The 17,693-nt window shown below is 43.1% G+C and overlaps 1 protein-coding gene across 1 annotated transcript; it reads left to right on the top strand.

Moving 5' to 3' along the window:
* Positions 1 to 4,379: 4,379 nt before the first annotated feature.
* Positions 4,380 to 5,273, top strand: LOC136992047 (olfactory receptor 4S2-like; the record flags this gene model as incomplete). The annotated part of the gene is made up of 1 exon (XM_067295728.1): positions 4,380 to 5,273. A coding segment is annotated over exon 1 (894 nt), but the record flags the coding sequence as incomplete, so codon positions are not given.
* Between the last annotated feature and the right edge of the window lie 12,420 nt (positions 5,274 to 17,693).

Raw genomic sequence — 17,693 nt, 5'->3', positions numbered from 1 at the left:
TGATTTTTTGAAATTAAGTTGAGGGCAGAGAAAGAAGGGAAAATGTCTGCACCAGAACATTCAACGAACTAACAGGGGTCAAAACTTTTCTTTTTTGTTCATTTTAATTCTACGGAGTAGCAGTATTCCTGAAGCCATTTCATGTCAGTTAACAAGGTTTGGAGAAGCCCTTTAATGGTTGATTACAATATTGCTTTAGCAGAGATTTCACTAGAAACCATGAGACCTCTCTGCTGTCCTCCTTCGTTGGTTTCATTTCATAGGTTCACCTTTGACTGCAGCTGCTCAGGTTAAGAAAGATGGGGCCCATCGTGACAGTGAGATTTGTCCGCCCTAAGTTATTTTGTTTAAAAGCTAGATGTCTATTTCACACCTAATCACATCCTAAAACCAGTTCTGAGGTAGATCAGATGAATCTGCCTCCAGAGACATTCCTTTTTTTCCGCAGAAGAGCCTAGAGTGACTAAGTCAGGGTTAAACTCGCTGACTTCCATCGGCATTAAATAGGTGACTTCCTCCCTCAGTTTCCCAATTCGTAAATGAAGGATTTTTTTGACTGACTTGGTAATTCACTGACCTCTGTTAAAACATGCAAATTCTTGCAAAGAGGCTTTATTCACTGGATTTCCAGTGATGAAATTTCTGGTGAGATAGGACTTGGAGGGTCATCAAGAGGTCACCCAGGACATCTTCTGTCCCTATAAAAACTTAATCGTAACCACTCCTGAGAGAAATGAGCCCAAGCTGTCCTTAAAAGACTCCTGTGATAGGAATTCTTTACCATCCCTGGAGGATGGTGACTCTTCCTACAGCTTGAGGTTTCTTTCTTTGTTTCCTTTAATGAGGATTTCTCTTTTACATGTTTTTTGGAATACACAAAAGTGAAAAAAGGAGAGAAAATATCTGGATTACAAATGGACTGTTTTAGCATTCACAATGCTAGGAAGCCAGAGCAGTGGACCTAATGGCCCTTTACACATGGGAAATCTATACAACTATCAGCTTGGAGTAAGGAAGAACTCCGAGAAGCGTTAGCTGGATAGTTCCATGCATATGCTTGTCCAGTTGAATATTCGGCTACTCCTTTGACTGTTATTTCTTATGGAGAAACCCTGAAATGCCTTTGTGATATCATTATAAAAGCATTGACTGACAACTGTTTCTTTAAAATATATTTACTTAAACTTTTCAGTCGAGACAGAACTCATTCTCCTCCTTTGCCCCTTTCTTTCACGCCTTCCCTTCACCAAGCCTCCACCCCTCCCTCCTCCAGCCCCAAGAGCCCTGCAGGTGGAAGATTTCCTGGGAGAGGGTTAAAGGTTGGTGCTTAAATGGTTTTCTTCTCAACCCTTTTTGCAGCTGCTGGGGTATGAAAGCATCATTCAGCACACCCAGGTCACATCATCCACACAGCCTATTAAACCACTTCTCACATAGGCAGGAAACATGAAGATGCACTTGTGACACACGAAAGCAAGTAATACATTAGATGGGATTGGATTATGCACTAACAGCCACCTCCTAAGCAAGTTTTGGAAGCTTTCCAGAAGCCATTCTATGTTCATTAAGGTGCTGTGCTCTAACACATTCATACCAGGGGAGACAGAAGTTGAGGAGATAAAGTTGTACAGCCCTTGCACAAAAAATTAGATCTCTAAACACAGGCGAGGTAAGTTTTGCAGCTTCTCTGGTTTCTCGCTTTGATGCGCTCTGCTTTGCTTTGCTTTGCTTTCCTCTTCCTTTTCCTTTCTTCTTGAACAAATGTGAAAATACAGAAAGAAACTTCCACTGAAGTTATATCTAGTTATCTTTGGCTAGAATCATACACAGAGCTAGTTCTACAGCCGCAGATTCGATTGCTTCAATATTATTCTTTTGTTTCCCATAACCACCTGAGATTTTAGGGAAGAATGCATGCAGTAAGGAGATGGTGCAATTTCTCACCCTTTCTGAGATGTTAAGAGTACACATGAGATTCATTTTATTTTGCAGCTGATTGCATTATGTCATATAGCTCAGGTCTACCCCTGCAAAGGCACTTGAAGAGGTAAGCCATAACTGGTGGCAATCCTCTACTGAATTAGTCATTCTAGTAATCCTCTTGGAGTCAACAGTAAGAAACGGGTACCTGCAGCACATGATTCATCACATCTACAAGTAGACTGGTCAGGTGTAATATGCCTAGCTTAGGTACAGGTGCCTACATGACTTAAGGCGATGAGATGAGATCAGACAGATGGGTAGTTTGTTAAATGCAGTTTGGTGGTGATGGAAAGGACCTTGTCAAGAAAGATACATAGTTGAGCTGTCTGAATTGTGAATCGGTCCTTTTGTAGATGCACACCTTGTTTTTAGCTCAGGAGTTTGCCACCTGCTGGTATTCAGGCATACAGTTTCCCCTGACCATTTCTCTCTTGGTCACTCCTTTCCGGCTGCCTAAATGTGGCCCTGCGATTGCTGTGGTATGCTTCCAGTGATGCTCTGGCTTGGATGGAGCCCAGCTATTTCTTTTCGACTGGGTACTGCACAGCCATAAAGGTGTGCTCATTTCATCCCTGTCATTTATTTTGTTGAGAAGTCTACGTCGTTGCTCAGTAGAAGGAAGAGGGGTAGAAAGGATCACGACCTGGTAAGACGAGGGAGAAACTGACCTCCCGTTGTTCTTACTGATCCTTTTCCTTGTAGAAATATCTGAAAGGGAACCATCCATGTAAATTTTACCCTTCTGCTTGAAAAACTTTCATCTAGTGTAAGTACAACTGTAAGCATAGGAAAAGTCCCTACCTTTGCCCACTTCCTCTCTCGGCTTCACTTTGTGGGTTTGAAAGTAATCTTGGCTTTTCTCAGTTTCAGTGTTTCCTGTGGATGCTTCATCACTTTGTGCCTGCACGAGAATTTCTGATTATGCTGCAGATTGAAGTAGTTGGTAGATAACTTGGCTTAACTGAATCATTCCACAGATTTGCTCACAGATCACCAAGACAAATGAGAAGACCTGGTTGTGATGTAATTCTGCAGGACTTAAAATGGTGCATTTTAACACCAGCTGATGGGGAATGTTTTGATCCTAGAAGGAAGCCCATACAGTGGATATTTTTATTAAAAGAGTGCCCGCTTTTGGCTGACCTTAAACTCTCTGTGAAGAGTTTAATCTGGTAGTTCCCAGACTTCTTTGACCAAAGGAACTCTGGTGGTCTGGGTGCATAAAGGCAAGCTAGAAACATTACATTCTTTTAAAACATGTGGGCTACTCATTTATTAGTGACATGTAATGCTCGATGGGTTGTAGCTGGAATACAGGGTGAACCAAAGAAGTCCCATGTTTATGCTGGAATGTGACCTTGTCTCGAATAAGAAACTGTACGGATGTAGAAATGCCTAGGGACAAGGAGCTCAGCCATAACCTAAAACAGGTGGATGGCATTACAAAAAGCTCTGCGCTACTTTCAGGGACCAAAAGGGGTTCTGCAAAGGACCCTAATTTAGTCATTCTGAATCAGCCTATAGAGAGACTTATACTGGCTGTTGAAGGAGTTTAGTTAGATTAGCTTCATTAAGCTAAGTTAACCCTTGAAAGGATCACGCAGAGTGTATCAAAAATCATACTAGGTAAAATCAGTACAGTGATGGGACAGAAGATCTCACAAGAGTCTTTCATTCTTCCTTCCTCTGATAGAAACAATGCTGAGATTTAGAACAATGTGAAATACTACATTAAGTCATATGTGCAATTTTTTTCCCCTCCATGATAGATAACCTTCCCAGAACTCATTTTTCAGCCCGTGACATTTCATATTTACGTTTCAAAATGTATATACACAAGAGAGTTCTTTTCTCTGCATGTGGGTACATTTCCCTTCTAAACAAGAATTCAAAGATCATGTGTACTTATAAAGCAAATCATCATTCTGAGCAATATTTCCAGGTATTCTTAAAGACACTCATTTTACAAAGATTGCTGTCAGGGACTTTGTCTCCCCTGAGGGCAAACATACTGCATTATCTGGCTCGTAGTGCCCAAGGTGAACACTCTGGCCATGTCCTTAGTGCATGGAAGGCTACCAGCCATGGAGCCAGTCCTTCAAGATCCTGGAGGACCAGGATTAAGGAACATATCACAGAGTGCACCTATCTCTGTGCCACCAAAGCCATGGCAGAAGTTTTGTACTGTGGAGAATTAAATAGCTGTGAAAAAATACATGACAGAAACTAAACGCTTCATAAGCTTAATACTAATGCTATATCTTTCTTGGTTTGTATCCACTTCTGATATAGAACTCGTTATTAATAATGAAAAAAATGCTGATGAATCATGTGTCTGTCTTTGTTTTCCCAGGTGTATAAGCTGTATATTGCATATTGGCACCCGACTGACCAACATGGAGAATGTAAGCAGTGTGAAGGAATTCATTCTTCTGGGCCTTTCAAAAAACCAAGGGGTGCAGAAAATATGTTTTGTGGTGTTTTTGTTCTTCTATATTGTTACTGTGGCAGGAAATCTGCTCATCGTTGTCACTGTAGTTAGCAGTCAACGTCTGAACTCCCCCATGTATTTCTTTCTCTGCCACCTGTCCATTGCAGATCTTTGCTTCTCTTCTGCCACAGTTCCCAGAATGATTGCTGACTTCCTTGTTGAGAAGAAAACCATTTCCTTTGGGGGTTGCATGGCACAGCTGTTTGGGTTTCATATCTTCGGCGGTGCTGAGATCTTCATCCTCACAGCGATGGCCTATGATCGCTACTTTGCCATATGCAGACCCCTGCACTACACCACCCTCATGACCAGGCGTGTGTGTGGCTGGATGGTGATGGGTTCATGGGTGGGGGGCTTTGTGCACTCCCTGGTGCAGACCCTCATAACCGTTAGCCTCCCTTTTTGCGGTCCCAACAAAATTGACCACTACTTCTGTGATGTCCATCCCCTACTGCAACTGGCCTGTACCGACACCTATGTTGCAGGCATCATTGTTGTTGCCAATGGTGGAATGATTTCTTTGGTCTCTTTCTTCATCCTGGTCACGTCCTACATTGTCATTTTGTTATCCTTGAAAAGGCGAACGTCCGAAGCGCGGTACAAAGCCCTCTCCACCTGTGGGTCCCACATTGCTGTGGTGATTCTCTTCTTTGGGCCATGCACATTCACCTACATACGCCCATCCAGAAATCTCTCAGAGGACAAGACCGTAGCTGTGTTTTACAATGTCATCACGTCCGTGCTGAACCCACTCATCTACACGCTGAGAAATGAGGAGATGAAAAGTGCCATGAGAAAACTGTGGAATAGAAAAGTTTGGCGTGAAAAGGGTGAGGTGTAGATATGGGGTAACATTTTCTCAGGAGCTGAGAAAATCAAGTCTCTCTCACTATAATTCCATTTTGGAAAATTTACTGAAAGCTCCCTTCTGAAGAAAAGCTTGGTTTTAGCTGTTGCAGTAATTAGGAAGACCCTGAAAGTTCATGTTTTGATTGGAATGGCATTGTAAACTCTGTGACTAGCAGGGATTCCCTTTATGTTCTCTTTTTGAATAGCACAGGCCCAGGACTGGGGCTTCCAAGCACTGCTGAGACACCAGCAAATAAAGAAATGAATGCTGTCAAAAATATTAAAATGTGTTCCAGGCAGAGCATCCCATTAGTCCGAGCTCTCCCAGGTGTAAACTTTCTGTCAGACAAACTCCATCTACTCTGTAATCTACTCAGCTAGGAAACGATGGCCCAAGGTGTCTGCAAGGGCTGTTGGTCACCTGCTGCTGGAAGCAATTGTACCAAAGGCTTCCTTCCCCTTTTCTTTGGAGTAAATGCCTTCTTAGGAGTACTGCATTGTCATATGCTGAATCCATGGGTTAGCAGTTAAACTGCTGGTATTAGATGCTGGCTGGGTCATTTGCTGATGCAGATGATATGAGGAGAAGCTTCTCCCCTTCCCATTCCAGTGCAGCAACTCTCTGCCTTTCTGCAGTAGTTCACCTATCACTAATGCCCTCCTTCCTAGCCATCCCCTCTGCCCTTCATCTCTGCCTCAGATTTTGCATTTTACTGTTTAGACTAATAGAGAATCAAAGATCCAAGTGAAAGATAAATTGCTCACTGTAGGAAATTGTCGCCACCAAAGAAAGCATTGCGGGGCAAAGAAAGCATTGGGGGGCACAATTTTATGTGTCAATGAAAAAAAAGAGTTATTTGGGAATAATTCCTGTACGCAGGATAACTCCTAGCCCAACAGGGGACATTTACAGGCCCAGGCAAAGGAAGAAACATGTATTCCAAGGGAATAGCTGGAACAGCTACTGCTGCAGGAGGGAAGAGAAGAAATGTGAAGATGGAAGATTAAATCATCTCAGAGCCAGTCACAGCTGCCACAAGGAGGTTAGTTGTAGCAGCTAAGGTTCTCCACAAGGACGAAGGAGCCACGAGGAGCCACGGGACCCTGACTCCTACCTTGCCAGGAGGAAAAGAGCAAATCAGGTGCGTGAGGGAGAAAGACATCTGTGTAATGCACTCTGAAAGTAATTAAAGCACTTTCTTTTTTCTTCCTTCACTTCACGTTCCCTATAAACACTTGCTTGCACTTGTGTTGCACCTTAACATGGCTTAAGTGTGATTCAAGATAAGAAGGTGTTGCCTGCACAGGAGAGCGGCACATCTACAGACCAAACCCTGGGACAATGTCAGAAATGCTCTGGTTCCCCGAATGTCCTCTGCTCTATGCAGGGGGTGCATTTGCAAAATCTTGCACATGGTCCGCCATGACGTTGATTTTAAATAGAAATGTTTCCAAAAGAAGCACATAGCTAATACTAAATGAAGTCCATTTATCTGGACAGCTCTGGAAAGCAAGCAAGAAAGCAAGCAAACCCCCCCACAATGTGACATGGTCTAGGTGATCACGTTCCAGAGTCACCCTGTAGAGATTACTCTAATAGCTGTCCAAAATATATATTTTAGCTCCCCGTCCACTGATTCTTTCTGACAAAGAAAACTTCACATGCCTCTGCGATCTCATTGCTTCTGGTAAGCTTGTGCTTCTGCTGTGCAATTTACTTGAAATATTTCTGCCACAACTTCCCCATCTGGAGAGAGACAGAGAGTTGTTCTTGCAGATGCTCTTGGAAGTTGTTTTTGCAGAATGAGAAATGGAGCTAGACATTCAGGCTGTCCCTTTCATCCCCTGTAGTTTTCAGCCCTGGCAGAGATGTGGACTGCTCTCGTGACACACAAGAAGCAGCTTGGAGCTGAGAGGTTTTGATGAAACTGCCTGAAGTGCTCCGAGAAGGTCATCAGAGGAGAACAGCAGGCAAACTGTTGGAGACTAGCAAATATAAACTGTGCAAGTTTTCTGATCTTGCTTCTTTGCTTTGTTCAAGCATGACTATGAAATCCTGCCTTTGAAAAGAGGCATCGCTGTCGAGTGACTTTTGTGAGGTGATTTTATGAATTAGAAAGAACTCAAAATTTTTTACCCTTTGTTTTAATTGGTGTCTTCTTTGCTTATTTTTCAGTTCTATGCCATTTCCAGAAATATCTGTCAAAAGGAAGTTTCTGGTGTTACAGAGTCAAGGAGTCAATAGGTAGCTGCAGCACTTCCTATGTACTCAATCTTAACTTTGGGATTAAGATCCCAGACTTGCCAGTACTGTGGACATTGTTATGCAGTTCTTGCTGTCTATCTATTCAATGTAGAAACTGAACACTAGTGATACTTGCATACTGCACAGAGTGCAGCAAAGGTGAATAGAAGATGTAGCCCAGTACAGCACATATAGGACAATGACTCTCCTGCTTCAGGTTTCCTGGCATGCCTTGAACATGGTCTGATTTCACTTAGGGCGCCTTAAAGACAGTTTGTGCCTAAAGGCACATCTCTGCTAAACAGACATGAGGTAGGTGTCCACTTTACCTCCTCCAGAAGGATCTACACTGAGAGTTGAAGTGATGTTAATTAGCCAGCTGCCTTGTGTCATGATGTGAATATTGATGGCTGCACAGAAATGCATGGACATTCTACCAGAGTCAGAGAGCAATAGTAAGGACTAGTTCTGTTGAATTCCCTCAGAGGGTTGAAAAAGAAGGTACGTTCACTGCTTGAGCAGAATTCCTTAGGGCATGACTAGTGTGTTGAGACTCAAATGGTAACATGCACTATCCTTCTCAGTCAGTTTTTCATTTCCAAATCAACACTTCAAAAGTGGATGTTTAGGGAGCCTAGCAGCTAGTCTTCCCTTTTAAAAGGGGCAAAGATCAGAAATATGAATCTGGAGGATATTTCCACCAACTCCCTCAAATAAATAAACGGAGCTCGCTATTACACACTTCAGTAATACATTCTGAGTTAGATATCAACTGTCACTCCTTGAGAGAAGCATTGACTTTGAAAGGAAACTTTCCCCAAAAGGCATAAAAGGGAATACACTGATATTGAACATACCAGTGATCGACATGGATGTGTACTGATAACACTGTGTTTCTAATGCCATCTCAGGTGGCTTTATTCTGTGCTTCAGGTCCTGTCTACGTGACGTATATGAAGAACAAAAACAATGTGATGGAGTTTGTCCTCCAGGGACTCACACAAGATGATACATTAGCAAAAGTATGCTTCACATTCTTCTTAGTCTTCTATGCCACTGTTATTCTTGGAAACCTGCTTAGCATCATCACTATACAGAACAGTCAACAGCTGGACTCTCCCGTGCACTTCTTCACGAGCTACTTGTCCTTTGTAGATATCAGTTACTCTACTGTCACAGTTCCCAAACTCATTTATGACCTTCTTGCTGAAAAGGAGACCATCTCTTCTGTGGGCTGCATAGCACAGCTCTTTGGGGTCCATCTCAACCATGGGGAGGCAAAGAGAAGTGTTCAGGAGGGACTTTTCAGGAATGTTGTTCTATTTTTAGCATGGCTGTTTAGAATAGAACTGAAACTAAATTCAAAGTTATATGTAGCTCTCATCTTTCTTTGGAAACTGTCAGTCAAAAGGATGTGAGCATACTGTCACCAGTCAAACCCGAGCCTTTGGGGTGGTATTGTGGCTTTTACCTTTAGACACCTTAGAGCTGTGTAAGTCTCAGGTCTAGGCTTCTCCTGGCATTAAGAGGAATAACTAGGTATTTTGAGAGGTTATGCTTTCCCACTAGCTCCTACGAGCTTCGGAGAGTGGTGTCTGCTCACGTTTCTACACAAAAAAATTGATGGTGGTGCTAAGCTTCCAAGAGAAAGCAAATCCTTCAGGATGGCACAGCACAAGCAGGTTTCATTGCACATATATTGGTGTGCTGACATGAGGTGCCTCAACCTGAGAGAGCTGCTGAAGACAGCAAGAGACCTTTGAGGGGACTGCGATTCATTGCATGGTAAAATAGGAGCATGAGAGGAGCAGGGTGCTGCACTAGGTGTCTGCCTTACAGTGAAGGGTGACATACACTGTACTAGGCTTTCCAAGGCTCCCAGGAACACTGATGGACACAGAGGTCATTCCCCGATGCCAGGCATTAACTAGGATTTTCATCAGTCTGTGCCAACCTGGTGTCTCTGGAAACGCTTCATTTAAAGGAGCTCTGCTAACACCTTTCCAAGGCCTTGACCTTATGTCATAGCTGAGCTTTGTAATCTATCAGAGCAGCAATCAGTGCAGAGAGAGGTGTGCAGACATGACTCATTGCTGTGCAGGGAAGCTCTTTGATGGCGATCTACCTGTCTTTTTCTGGAAGAGTAGTAGTGTACATTGCTCTTCCCAGAAACCTGTAAACATACACAGTAAAGTAAAATGATGCCTGTTATTTCTTTTCAAGCTCTTTCTTTCCTTTGAGCTGGGAGTCCACTGAAAAAGACAATTTTGGACAACTCAGAAATCTGGTTTAAAAAGCTCACATCTCTGTCCGAAGATAAGGATCCACAACATTGATATGTGTAAAAACTGTGAACTTCACATATCTGATGATACTTAATGATGAGAAACAAGAGATAAACCTTGAGCTTCAGCCTCTGCAGCAACAGAAAGATGACAACTAGCAGCACCAAAAGGCTACATTTTCACATTCTTTTTCCTGCATTTTGGGACCGTCAGGCCAGTGGGATAATAGTGCATATAGTCCAAATGCTTTTACTACCCCGTGCATATTCTAATTTTAGCGTTACTGAGATAAACGGCTTCTGAGAGAGTGATGGCCTTTAATCATCACTACTTGATCAAAATTCAGACTATAACATACTGAAGATCAGTTTTCTCCCCAGCTGTGTGTCTTTGGGCAGAAATAATGATGTTTCGCAGTCATATCAGCTCTCTGTAAAATATGCTGGCAGCAGTTTGAAAGAAAGAGACTTGTAAAATCCTTCTTTAGGGTGCCATAGATGACCACAGGGACACAATCTTTGCTATAGTTATGCACAGCTTTAAGGAGAGGAAGTCAGGGGAAATAACAGCCCTAACAGGCTTGCAGTGAAATGCAAAGGGAATCCGCGAGACCTCTTTCCATCCCCCTTTGACTGTAAGCCTTATGCAGAGGCAGGAACCTCTCACCTGTCTGAGATTAATTCTGTCACTTTCAGCTCAATAAAGATTTCAACTCCTTCTGCCAACTGAGGGACAGCATTTGTAAACTCAGCCAGAAGGGATGAAACATCTACTAGTGATAGAACACCTATCCTTAGAGCTAGCTTAGTTGAATTGATAAAAGGATTCCAAAGCCTTTCTCAACTTTCTCATCTCCCAGAAATGATTGGTCGTTTATTCTCAAAATCACATTGATGGCAGACATGTAGTTGGTAAGTCACCATCTTATTTTGGCATTCTTTTAAGTGAAAGAACACTGCAGCTTGATTAACTTTCAGATTATGTCCAATGTCCTTAAAATAACTACCGGTTCACTCAGTTGCCTCAAGTGGATTGCTGATATGTGGAGATGAAAAGCAGGAATAAGTTCTTGTTACTTCACAATGGTAGCAAAATTAGAAGTCAATCTTTTCTGCATTGCTGTAGTTTTTTCATGTTTCCAGGCAGAAGGGGAAAAAAGAGGTAGTAATGAGTGACAGAAGAGGGAGATTTAACAGAAGAGGGACAGTTACTTTCGCTAGTGTTTGGGGGGCAAAAACACGGGTGTCTCTTCTCCAAGATTTCCTTTGCAGAACTTCAGGTTCTGTGTGTTGCACTGGAAGAGGCTACTCCTTTCAAATACTGAAGACGTAGCAGAAATGGCCATAAATTCAAATCACATTGCTTTTCTCCTCTTGAATGTCTCTGAAAGCTTTTTCTCATCTTGATGGACTGGTGGTTTTCCTACATGAGCAAACGTTCCTAATAGAACAGAGAACTGCAATTCTGTGCCACGCACCCCTCAGGCAGGAGTCCTGGTTGTGCTTGGAACTTGCAAGTTAAGAGTCAGGATTCCTCCAGCTTTCAGCAGCAGAGGAACACAGTCTTTCAAGATAGAAGTTGCAGATACAACCAGTTAAAAGTCCACCTAAAATCCCTTCTAACAATTAAGTACCTTTCTGAATCTCACCCTTGGAAGCGGATCAAATCTTCCTTGGAAGTCCTACTCTTTGTACCAAGGTTTTGATAAATTCTCCCCAAACAAAGTTCTCTTTCTAACAAGTCTGCTGAAGTTTCTCTAATATGACCTAAAACTCTCCTCAGAGCATCCTTCACCTCCTTATTCCTTAGGCTGTAGCTGATAAGATTCAGCACTGGAGTCACCACTGTAGAGAACAGAGGGGCCCATTTATCTCAGTCCAATGAGTAGCTGCATGTTGGGCTACTGCACATAAAAATGGTGCTGCCATAAAACAAGAAGAGAGCTCTCAGATGGGAAGCACAGGTGGAGAAGGCTTTGCATCTGCCCTTGGAGGAGTGGATCCTCAGGGTGGTGGAGATGAGGTAGATGGAGGAGATTAGAATTGCCAGAGATGTGAAGGTGCCACGAAACACACCAAAAATGTGAAGTACCGTCTCTTTGCTATAGGTGTCAGAGCATGAAAGCTGGATCCTAGGGGGATGTCACAGAAATAATGACTGATAACACCGAAGTCACAGAAAGAGAATGTGAAGGTGGAGATAGTTTGCGCAAGTGTGTGGACAAAGCCAATTAAAGAGGAGATGATTACCATCTGTGTACAGGCTTTTGAGGACATGACAGTTGCATAAAGGAGAGGGTTACAGAGAGCCACATGCAGCCATATGTCGTTCCTGCCAGCAGGAGAGACACAACACTAGCCATGAGGAGACAAGTGAATAGCTGTGCCACACAGGCACTGACTGAAGTGGCTCTCCTCACTGCTGAAGAGTTCACCAGCAACCTCGGGGAGATAGCTGAGGAGTAACAGAAATCCACAGAAGCCAAGTTACTGAGGGAAAGGTACACAGTGTGTGAAGCCGGGGGATCAACATTCATCTACATGATCCTTCCAAGATTCCCTATTAATGTGCTTAAAAAAAGCAGGTTACCTTCACCTCTTGGCTTCCTGTTAGTCCAGAGAGGATGAACTCAATGGCCACACAGTGATTCCTCTCAGGCATGTTGCTAGCACACCCATGTTATCTCCCAACAAGAAACTGGTTCAACACCTAGAAGTGATGGGAAACTGGCGACACACAATTGATTGTCTCAGTAGGCACAAGGAAGTACAGAGCATTTTCATCACAGCTTCTGAGTAGACTTCTTTAATTATGCATTGAAATGACTTGTGATACAAGGGAGTACTGTTCCTATTTTTCAGGTGAGATAAGAAAGCGCAGAAAGATAAAATAATTTATTCAAAAGGCAGCTGCAGCACTGTGAAACACAAGTCCTAGTTTGTCACTACAATGGTTTTCGTGTGCCCTCTTTCTCCTTTTTTAAGGAAAAAAGTCTGCTTTTCTTGAGGACATCTATGGAGCACTCTTCTCCCCTCACTCGTGGCCACGGTTGGGTGTACAGTATCATCCAAATGGCCCACTCCAAGGGCAATGGCCCGCTTGTTCCTGAAGATACATGGTCTTGACAACAGTTCAGACATCATTCTTCCTGTATTGCAACCACCAAAACATTTTTTGCCTATTAGCTAACTCCCCCGGGCATTGGTAGCAGGGTAATTAGAGCTCAGTATGGGCCACAAAGTCCATTAAAAGGGCAAAGCAGCCCCTGTTCAGCCTTGCTGAAATATGCATATAATGGTTAGGCTGCAGCTGTGCCAACTTGGTAAGACCTGCCTTAATTACATGGACCTCCACCACCCTGACCTTTGGGACTGCAACTCGTAAACATACAAATAACAAATCCACATCCTGGCAGAAGAAAGTAAGAGTTTCCTCTCTTGAATGAAATGCTGGCAAGCTCTAAATGGCAACAGCAGCAGGAAAAGTCAGCTTTGCATCTTCCCAAAGAGGAGGAGATACCACAAGATCCTCCAGGTTTGGCTGAGAAAGGAGTTCTCATTTGCTTGCATCCCTGTTGTCAAGGAAAAGTGGCCATCTTCTGCTCAGGAATAAACTGGGAAGAGTCACCAAATGAAATACTTTCCATTTAGAGGGGGAAAAATCTCATGCTAAAAGGGAAGGAATCCTGAACAAAAAGGGAATCAGTCATCCCTGTAAAGGTTCTACCAGCTTCACCTCACATGAAAAATTATTGTTAATCTATTGGAGGTTACCAGTAACCTGGCTGACGCTCTCAAAGCGGAGTTCTTATCATGTGGGTGACTGAATGGAGGTTTCAATTCTTGCTGAGGTCTGTTTCTAGCATAGGCTTCAAGGCATTGCATATGTACAAAACTATTCTCTTACTGACCTGTTTCATCCAGAAAGACAAGAGTATCTACTCAGTACTGTAGATACTGTAGATACTGTCTGTACTGTAGGTAACAAGCCAGTTTATTCCCCCCTTGAGCCATATCTTCAGAAGTACTTGCCCATTTCAAGAAGCAGACAGCAGGATTAAAACCAGCCTGTAATGGTTAGGTACACAGTTTAAGTGAGCAAAATGCTTACCCTGCTTAGATGCACAGAAGACCAGACTGCCTTTACACACTGAGTTATCTTTGCATAGCTGGCTGTTGTTTATCTCCAACCTACCCAACACTTTCTGCCCTAAAGCACAGCAACTAGCCCAGTTAATTCTCAGAAAAGGGCTTCAATGACCTTGCTATCAACAGGTTGCTCTCTTCCATGGACTACTTGGGAAGCTGAAGGAGGAAATTTCCCTCTCCTGCCCCAACGTGAGTGATCAAACACTGGATTAGGTGCAAATTTGTACAATCTCCATCTGTGCTGACATTTAAAGTTCAGCTGGATCGGGCCGGAGCAGTCTGATCTGACTGAACCTGCTCTGAGGAGGAGGTTGGACTTGATGACCTCCAGAAATCCTTCCCAACCTAAATGATTCTATGATTCTATCTGCAGATTGAAAATGATCTTTTTCATCTCTAAAATGAAGAAATAGGCCTACCTTCCTTGCATGAAGGTGCGAGATATTTTATGCCATATTGTTCCCAGAAATAAACTCTTATTTCAAAAGCTACAAACATTTCATGTACCTTCATAATAGTGAGTAGCTTCCTTCTTCACTTCAAAGACATCTTACTGAAACAAATCAGAAGATTTATCTAAAGAGAAAAACTTTAGGACTTCACACTTGCAATAGAGCCCCTCCCTGCTCCAGGTAAATGCCCAGATAAATGTTCTTTGCTTTGATGTTTGCAGAACTACGCAATTCAGTACTGCCTTTGGAGCAACAGCTCATTCTTTTCCCTATATGTTGCAGCTGACCTGTAGCCTGGGCGTTGTGAAACATTAGTGGAGTGACACGCTGAGAAACAACTTCATTATGAAATGTGATATTCTAACACTCAGCTTGCCGCTTCGGAATTCTTTCTTCAGAAAAATGGTGTTACTGAAGTACTTGGTGTGTTTATGACTCTCGATGCAGTTTAATGTCTGTAAATTAGATCTCCTGCAAGACACGAGGCCTTAATTAGGAGTCTCAGCAGCTGCACTGTAATGAAGAATCTTTCTGTGAATTAATTTCCCCTACCCTTGGTTAGGGGTCTAGTCAACATCTATTCTAGGCTCCCCCTATAGACAAAGGAAGCAATATCACCTTCAAAGGACAATTCATCCCATCTTAAGATAAGTGTGATAAGCAGAAGGAATCATCCTCTAAGGGTGTCTTTGTTGTCATTGATTACAGGACATGCCCGTCTCATTCCCTGCCCTTACTACTTTTTACTAGTGAAACTGATGACATAAGTGTCCTAGCAAATTCAGTGAACCCTGGTCATGCCTGTCCCTATCAACTCACAAACAAAGCTTAACAAAGCTTTAGACTGCAAACTTTAATACAAATTCTTTTAATAATAACAAGACCATATTCATGTAAATAGCAGTACAGTGTAAGATATCAGAGGAATCAGTTCTGCTTATCTGACTCTGAAGAGCTGCAGTGCAACTCCGTGGAGTTTAAGCATTAAGTATGCCATCTGAATTTGAATCCACCTCTGTTATTAATTATGATCAAACTTGATAATTCTTCCTCTCATTAAAATGCACAGTCCTGATACACAGTTAGCTGGTTTTTCCACAGAAGACTCCTGTTGTCTCTAATAACACATCTACCCTTGGACTCGTGTCCTTTGTAAGATAACCTCTTTGGCTCATGGACCATCTAGTTTCAGGCAGCCTGCTCATCTGTGGAGCAGATATTTTGCTGTGATAACCTGTTCGTGTGTGGACCATCCAGGCTCAGATTATGTGTCCATCCATTTTTCTTTAAATGCAGACAGAAAATTCTTCAAGTAGGTAATCGCTGGTGATTTGCTTAGAGTTCTGGTGCCTCTGCCTTAACACTGCCTTTGTACTTTCACCCAATCCCACGTATATTTTTTCTTCTAAGATCCTTGAATAATTAACTCTTTTGAAGAAAAGAAGAATAATGGTCTATTGGAAGATGTTTACATAGATATCATGCTTTAGTAACAGTTTGCCATTAACCTCTCTCTGTTCTTGCGATATCACTGGACACTTATTGAAATTACTTTACGATAAGATGATGAAGACAGCTGTTCTGGGAAGCTGAGGAGCCTTTGAGACATACGAACAAAGACCCTTCCCCTGATTCTGGCAGGAGTTTAAGGACATCTCTACCTGCCAGGAAAGCTAGTTTACTTGTGCTTCTTCGAGGGCTTAGAGGTTGTTCGACAAACTGTTGGCCTTCAGAGCAGAGAGCTGAATTGGGTTACTCAGCTGAAGAGTGATCTGCTCTGACTGTCCCTAGCAGGGAAAGTCATCAGTGGGGCTTAGGCAGGCAGAAATGTCCCAGGTAACGCAGCCTTAGTGTGGGAACAAGAGAGAATTCAGGGAGAAAGATAAGGGGGCACAAGGGAAAAACAGTACGTGGTAGCCAAAGCGCACCACCCTTTGCAACATGAGTAATGAACTAGCTGGTGAAGGCCAGACAGTTTGTTCCAGCTGCACGGCAGAGGAGGGAGCGATATGGAGGTATCTCGGTCCGCCCCGACCACAGGGGGTTGCATCCCAAAAAATAATTGCTGCTCACAGACTAACTGTTGACCTACAGTACCCCAGCCTCATTATCCCTGCTTACCATATTAAAAATCACGCCCTTTGCTGCATAATGATATGTAAATAAGGGGGGCATACCCCCAACAACCGCGCAGATGGCAATCTGGCCAACGAAGTATGTCGGCCGCGCTTCCACATCCCACCTTCAGCAACTATAAAACAGAGGATAGCTCACTAAAGTTTTTGGAAGGGAAGAAAATTGAACCGCCGACCTGGTCACTGGAGATTGCTGACGAGCGAGCCTCCTTCTCCCCTCCACCAAACAGGGATGCCTCCTTGGTAAGACTTGCGCCTCCGACAAACGTCGGATGTTACCCGGAAAAATATATTATTATTGAAAGCACTTAATTGTTAGTTTGAGCTCATAGAAAGAAAATTTGTAGCAGCAAGTGCATTTATCAACGGCAATTCTGAACCTGTTGTATCTGTTGCTTTAAAAAAATCTTATTCTTTTTCTTTGCGAAACTGTCTCAGGGAAAGCCCTCAAACAGGGGGGCTCTGGCAGGCAAACGTAGATTATAAAGATAAGGAAGGGCCTTCCGTCCCTCCCTTTCACGTGACACTCAATTCAGGTGGGTACAGTGAAGGCAGAGGTCAAGTCAATTTATCAAAGGATTCAACTTCAGCCTTTAGAAGAGAAATTGAAGGGGAGGCCTATTTGCAAACTTCAGCTACTTAGTGCGAGGTTATAAAGATGAAGTCAGACTCTTAGAGATGCACAGAGAAAGGAGAAGAGGCAACAGGAACAAACTGCAGCAAGGGCAATTCCAACCAGAAATAAGAAACAAGAAATTCACCAGAGTGCTACAATGTTGGAAGCAGTGCCCAGAGAGGTGGTGGCCTCTTCATCCTTGGAGCTGTTCCAAACTCAGTTAGACAAGGCCCTGAGCAACCCAATATGGCTTGGAAGGTAGCCCTGCTCTGAACAGGGGGATTGGAATACAGACCTCTAGAAGTCCTTTCAGCTTCAATTATGTCATGATGCTGATATCGTCAGAGGAGGTTAGATGACTAGCTGAAACTAGAGACCTGACGTTTACATGAAGTAATGCTAGCACAGAGGAATCCCACCCCCAGTAATCGCTGGAAGGGGTGGTGTACCCAGAATGCATTTTGTTCTTTCGGCTTTATCTGGTGGGAT

This window comes from Apteryx mantelli, chromosome 4, assembly GCF_036417845.1.
Source record: "Apteryx mantelli isolate bAptMan1 chromosome 4, bAptMan1.hap1, whole genome shotgun sequence".
NCBI lineage: Eukaryota > Metazoa > Chordata > Aves > Apterygiformes > Apterygidae > Apteryx > Apteryx mantelli.
The sequence above is the reverse complement of the archived record's forward strand: the minus strand, read 5'-3'. Positions and strand labels throughout refer to the sequence as shown.